The sequence below is a fragment of the Bufo gargarizans genome, chromosome 7, assembly GCF_014858855.1.
Source record: "Bufo gargarizans isolate SCDJY-AF-19 chromosome 7, ASM1485885v1, whole genome shotgun sequence".
Classification (NCBI taxonomy): Eukaryota; Metazoa; Chordata; class Amphibia; order Anura; family Bufonidae; genus Bufo; species Bufo gargarizans.
This window is the reverse complement of record NC_058086.1, coordinates 164,309,643-164,316,557: the sequence shown is the minus strand read 5'-3', so window position 1 is coordinate 164,316,557 and position 6,915 is coordinate 164,309,643. Positions and strand designations below refer to the sequence as shown.

The 6,915-nt window shown below is 49.3% G+C and overlaps 1 protein-coding gene across 1 annotated transcript; it reads left to right on the top strand.

Annotated features, from left to right (window-relative positions):
* The first annotated feature begins 4,107 nt into the window (after positions 1-4,107).
* LOC122944105 (histone H1.10-like) lies at positions 4,108-5,187 on the top strand. The gene has a single exon (XM_044302338.1). It carries the CDS (start codon positions 4,131-4,133, stop codon positions 4,770-4,772), a length of 642 nt encoding a protein of 213 aa, XP_044158273.1. The 5' UTR covers positions 4,108-4,130; the 3' UTR covers positions 4,773-5,187.
* Positions 5,188-6,915: the final 1,728 nt, after the last annotated feature.

The following is a 6,915-nucleotide window of genomic DNA, read 5'->3' as shown; positions in this document are numbered from 1 at the left end:
AGAGGAGCCATCCCCAGTGCCATGACAGGTTCAGAGGAGCCATCCCCAGCGCCATGACAGGTTCAGAGGAGCCATGCCCGGCACCATGACAGGTTCAGAGGAGCCATCCCCAGCGCCATGACAGGTTCAGAGGAGCCATCCCCAGCGCCATGACAGGTTCAGAGGAGCCATGCCAGGTTCAGAGGAGCCATACCCGGTGCCATGACAGGTTCAGAGGAGCCATCCCCAGCGCCATGACAGGTTCAGAGGAGCCATGCCCGATGCCATGGCAGGTTCAGAGGAGCCATGCCCGGCGCCATGACAGGTTCAGAGGAGCCATGCCCGGCGCCATGACAGGTTCAGAGGAGCCATGCCCGGCGCCATGACAGGTTCAGAGGAGCCATGCCCGGCGCCATGACAGGTTCAGAGGAGCCATGCCCGGCGCCATGACAGGTTCAGAGGAGCCATGCCCGGCGCCATGACAGGTTCAGAGGAGCCATGCCCGGCGCCATGACAGGTTCAGAGGAGCCATGCCCGGCGCCAAGACAGGTTCAGAGGAGCCATGCCCGGCGCCAAGACAGGTTCAGAGAAGCCATGCCCGGCGCCATGGGGTACTTAGGGCCCACATTGGGGCTCCTGCACACTAACTTATTTTTTTCCCATGTCTGTACCGTTCACTTGACTTCAATGGGGCCACAAAAAAAATAAAGAAAACTCAGTGTGAATTCCGTGTCTGTATGTCCGCGTGGCTGTTCTGCAAAATGATAGAACATGTCCTATTATAGTCGGCATTACAGACAAGGATAGCACTGTTCTATTAGAGGCCGGCTGTTCCGTTCCGCATAATGTGGAATGCACACACCCGGTATCCATGTTTTGCGGATCCGCAATTTGCAGGCTGCAAAACATCCAACGGTCGTGTTCATGAGCACTTACAGTGATAACAGAAATATTACAGATGAAGTATGATGGCGGACAGTCACAGCAACATGCACAGACATACATGTATGGATATCCTGCACTTAAGTCAGTCAGAAACAAGAGCCATGCACCGCACACCAATCACTCATTGGACACATGTGGCACACAAGACACTTATACGTGGCTCACATGCCACTGATACATAGAACATACAGTTGCAAGAAAAAGTATGTGAACCCTTTGGAATGATATGGATTTCTGCACAAATTGGTCATAAAATATGATCTGATCTTCATCTAAGTCACAACAATAGACAATCACAGTCTGCTTAAACTAATAACACACAAAGAATTAAATGTTACCATGTTTTATTGAACACACCATGTGAACATTCACAGTGCAGGTGGAGAAAGTATGTGAACCCCTAGACTAATGACATCTCCAAGAGCTAATTGGAGTGAGGTGTCAGCCAACTGGAGTCCAATCAATGGGATGATATTGGAGGTGTTGCTTACAGCTGCCCTGCCCTATAAAAAACACACACCAGTTCTGGGTTTGCTTTTCACAAGAAGCATTGCCTGATGTGAATGATGCCTTGCACAAAAGAGCTCTCAGAAGACCTACGATTAAGAATTGTTGAGTTGCATGAAGCTGGAAAGGGTTATAAATATGACCAATTTGTGCAGAAATCCATATCATTCAAATGGGTTCACATACTTTTTCTTGCAACTGTATATAGCACACACCAATCACACATAGGAAACACACAATGCACACACCAAAACATTTAGGACTAACCCTTTAACTTAAAGGGGTTGTCTCACTTCAGCAATTGGCATTTATCATGTAGAGAAAGTTAATACAAGGCACTTACTACAATGTATTGTGATTGTCCATATTGACCCTTTTCCATCACATTATACACAGCACGTATCCGTGGTTTTGACCACTCTGCAATCCAGCAGCGGTGGCCGTGCTTACACACTATAGGTAAAGGTGTTGGTCTATGAGCATTTCCAGCTTTTCCCTATAGTGTGTAAGCACAGCCACCACTGTTGGATTGCAGGGTGGTCGTAACCACGGATACGTGCTGTGTATAATGTGATGGAAAGGAGGCAATATGGACAATCACAATACATTAGTAAGTGCCTTGCATTAACTGCATGATAAATGCCATTTACTGAAGTGAGACAAACCCCTTCAAGCATAAATGTCTGGCATGAAATTTACCAAATCTTAACCTCCTCATATTGTACATAATCTACATTATAATTAAAAGGGTTGTCCTACCATAATGACCTATTGCCTATCTACAGGATAGGTGATAAATATCAGATTGCTGGGGTCTGACTGCTGGAACCCACGGATCATGAAAAAAGGGGTCCTGAGACATTCAATTACATTACTGCCAATCTATGTACACGTAGGATGGTTAATGGCCCTAGGCACCAGGAGACGTACAATAGGGGACAGAACTAGAAAGCTCCAGTACAGCAAAGAAGAAGACAGAAGAGAAGCCGGCTGCGAAAAAACAAATGGATTAAGGTGAGTTAAATTATTATTATTTTTAACCCCTCCAGCGCTATTGTACTATGCTTTCTGTATTCAGAATGCTATTATTTACCCTTATAACCATGTTATAAGGAAAAATAATAATAATCGGGTCTCCATCCCGATCGTCTCCTAGCAACCGTGCGTGAAAATCGCACGGCATCCGCACTTGCTTGTGATTTTCACGCAGCCCCATTCACTTCTAAGGGGCCTGCATTGCGTGGAAAACGCACAAAGAGGAGCATGCTGCGATTTTCACGCAACGCACAAGTGATGGGTGAAAATCACTGCTCGTGTGCACAGCCCCATAGAAATGAATGGGTCAGGATTCAGTGCGGGTGCAATGCGTTCACATCACGCATTGCACCCGCGCGGAAATCTCACCTGTGTGAAAGGGGCCTAATAATTTTGGCAACAGTGCAATCTACTATGGGAACCCCAAGGCAGATTGATAAAGATGTGCTAAAAATAGTGATTATGACAACCAGTGACGTAACTAGAAATAACAGCCCCCCCCACACAACCCCCACACAACCCCCACTCCACCCCCACTCCTGTGGTCTCTCTCAGACCAGACCCTGCAGCCGCTCCGTCTGTTCCCTACATATACTGGATGTCGTGTCACTGTATATACTGTCATTGTATAATACTGTTGAGGTGGCCCTGACAAAATCTTTTAGTCCTCCTTCTGGGCCCCTTCTGGGTTCGGGCCCCAAAGCAGCCGCTTCCCCTATGGCTACGCCCCTGATGACAATTAGGATGGTTAATGGCCCTAGGCACCAGGAGACGTACAATAGGGACAGAACTAGAAAGCTCCAGTGGAAAATTTGGATAAATTGAACGGAAAAGGGCATTAAAAGTGACCCAGAGATGGTGCCATTTGTGTTGGCGCTGGAGGAGTCCATTTTATCAGACACGATCTATAATAGATCTCATCTATCGGGGTAGAAATGCGTATTATGATGCACTGATCAGGGGCAGGCTGGTCTCAGGTTAATTTGCATATGTATAAAATCTTTTTTTTACACAATAAAAGCACACAGAGCTATGGGGACTGGGTATTGCGGATGTGCTAGCGGCCATCTAGCAACCCATGTCCTCAGCTCTATACACAAAATCCCGGTGACAGGTTCCCTTTAAATTTAGGCTTCTTTCTGCCGCCGTGCGCTTCCCGATGCCACCACCAGAGGGCGCGCACTGTGTTAGTTACAAGAAATTAAACCTTTAAATTTTAATGTCTCATTGTCACGAACCCCCCTCGGTGGGAGCCGGCGGCATCTATGGGGGGTTCTCTCTGCCCCCCTGGTTTACATCACTGTAATAACAGGGGGTGACCGAGAAATCCACTCTCCCATCACTGCCCCCTATACATGGCTGGATCACACACCCAGGGAGTGCCTTTTATTTTGCGCCTAGGGGTGGCCTCTGGGGGGGATCCTGCTGGGGGTCTGTATTGGGTTGCAAAGAGAAGCGTCTGGACTGCAGGAATTGGGGGTCTTCGGTATTGGGGGGGCTTCAGGGGAAGGGGTATAGGGCCTCAAAGGTGAGAGAAGAAACACAAGTTGATGCAGAGAGGAGCCGAATCTGTTGTTGTTCTCAACGTGGTCCGCTCCTCCAGTACAAGAGCCGCGGCGGAGGCAGGAGGCGCTCATTTGTCGCAAGCAGCAGAGCAGGAGAGAATGTCTCTGGAGCTGGAGGAGAACGTCCCCACCACTGATGAGGAGGAGGAAGAGGAGGATGAAGGGGAGGAGGACAGCCCCAAGAGGTCTTCCAGGAGGAAGAGGGGGGCAGCCGCCGCCGCCGCTTCATCAGGGGCTTCTAAGAAGAAGGGCAAGAAGAAGAAGAACCAGCCGGGCAGATACAGCCAGCTGGTGGTGGAGACCATCAGGAAGCTGGGCGAGAGGAACGGCTCCTCCCTGGCCAAGATCTACGGCGAGGCCAAGAAGGTGTCCTGGTTTGACCAGCAGAATGGTCGCACCTACCTGAAGTACTCCATCAAGGCGCTGGTGCAGAACGACACCCTCCTGCAGGTCAAGGGGGTGGGGGCCAATGGCTCCTTCCGCCTCAACAAGAAGAAGCTGGAGGGAGGGGGGCCCCCTGAAAAGAAAGCGGCTCCTGCCCCCAAACCTGCGGCCAAGAGGACTACAAGCGCCAGCAGCACCCCGAAGAAGAGCCACAAGAAAGCAAAGCCCAAGAAGGTGAAGCCCAAAAAGAGCAGCGGAAGCCCCCCCAAGGCCAGCAAGAAGAAGGCCGGGGGCAAGAAGGTGAAGAAGGCGGCCAAGCCCAGCGTCCCCAAGGTGCCCAAATCCAAGAAGTCGTGAAAGCAACAGCTCGCCGGTGCGCAGAGCCCTCCCCCGCTGGATGCATTGTAGCCGCCGCCGCTTTGATACAATGTATCGAGCTGTCATTCCTTTTGGAACTTTGAAACAATCGGCGCTTTCTGATTGGTGGGAGGGCGGCGGTCACCCTAGCGATGGCGTTCCGTGGGCGGGGCCAGTTGTTGTGACGTAGCAGCAAGGAGGCGGGGCGGCCTGGACAGTACTCGGGTGTCTTTTCTCCGCCATTATTTTTCGCTGGTTGTTTGTTCCAGTTTTTTTTGTGCTGCTTTTTTTTTTATTTTACATTTTTTTATATTTTGCACATTATTTTTTTTATGATGGATTTTGTGTCCGGTTATTTTTTATTTATGTTGAATTGAAAAAAAACAAACAAAAAAAAACGTTCATTTGTGATGAATAAAAAAGTAATGAAAGCAAAGAAGGAGGGGCTGATTTATAAAATGGGTGTACCTGTCTGATTGGGAAGCGTGACCGATTCCAGACCCCTGGGGGGGGGGGGGGGGGGGGGTGCCAGAGTCCGAGTCCCTTAAACCCCTCCCTTTAAAGCGGTCGTCTCCTCTCAGACCTTGGTGGCGTGTCGCTAAGATATGGCACCAATGTCAGATAGGAGCGGGTCCCACCCCTGGGACCTGCGCCTATGTCCTGAACGAGCACCAAACTAAAGGTCTCATCTATATGAACGTATTATTATTATTATTATTTTTCAATGGGTCTGTAAAAAAACGGAAAAGACTCTGTGTGCATTCCGTTCCGCAAAAAAAAAAAAAAACATTCTTGTCCATTTGGCGGACACGGACAGGCATTGTTACAATGGATCCGCCCCCCAAAAAGTCATCTGTTTTTCTTTTTGCAGACTGCAAAATATATACGGTCATGTGCATGAGCCCTGAAGGAGATCGCAAGTGGCTCTCCATTCACTGCTATGGTAGGGCGCGTGGAGGATGGAGAGCGCACTGCGCATGCTTGGCCGCCTCTCTAGTCACCGCTATGGGACAGCCGGATGGAGATCTCTGAGCAAGCGCTTAGCTGGATTTGGAACTGCCATAGCAATAAGTGGAGGGTGGCTGCGCATGTGTAGTGGGCTCTCCATCACATCGGGGGGTCCGTTCTGGAGATAAGAGCGGTCCCAGAGGTGGGACCCACACCCAATGTTGATGGCGTATCCTAGTCTTATATGACCAATGTCCTGTAGGTTGTTCAGGATCAGGTGAAAATGGCTGCTTTCTTCAGAACCAGCGCCACCCCACTCCTTGGGTGGTTTGTGGTATTGCATCTCAGGGGAAGTGAATGGGGCTGAGTTGTAATACCACACACAACCTGTCAACAGGTGTGGCGCAAATTTTTTTGGGGAAGCAAGAAGCCATGTTTTTCTCATTCTTTACTAAACCTCCATGTTTTTAAAGGGATGCTCGTATTCTGTGGGGGCTCCTGCTACAACCGCTCTCTACACTCCAAGCTAATGACGGCGCTTTCTCCACTGACGGGTCGTGAGGCACCGTTTGTTCGTGGCCAACGGTGTCCCTCAACTGGCAGACGACTAATTTGCTTCCCCGGAGCACAATACACATTGAGGGTCATTTATTAGAACTGGAGTTTCATTCACTATGGGGGAGATGTATCACGCCTGGTGTAACGCAGGCCTGGCTCAGTTGCCCATAGCAACCAATCAGATTCCACCTTTCATTCTTCAGCGCTCCTTTGGAAAATGAAAGGTAGAATCTGATTGGTTGCTATGGGCAACTGAGCCAGTGTTTCTTTACCCCAGTTTGATAAATCTCACCCCTTGTTGGCATGAAGAGATATTTTTTTTAACAAAATGGGCACAAAGCAAGGGGTTGTATAAAATATACAAAAAAAACATAGATTTTACATGTTTTTCTGCTTTGGTCCTGCAGCGATGACGTCATGTCCGTTGTTTAATGACCCTTGGTGCCAATGACCAGCCTCACTGGTCACGTGTCATTCATGCAGATGCGACCGCTGAGGCCGGTGATTGTCTACAGCGGTCATGTGAATGGTGACTGGCATGTGGCTGCTGCAAACCTGCAGGGACCAGACATTTTAAAGTGGTTGGCCATTTTTGGGGCTTTCTGGGCAGACATGTAAAGGGAGGTATACTCACCGG

Coding starts and splice junctions, on each gene's coding strand:
- LOC122944105 (XM_044302338.1), top strand. CDS start 4,131: ATGTCTCTGGAGCTGGAGGAGAACGTCCCCACCACTGATGAGGAGGAG.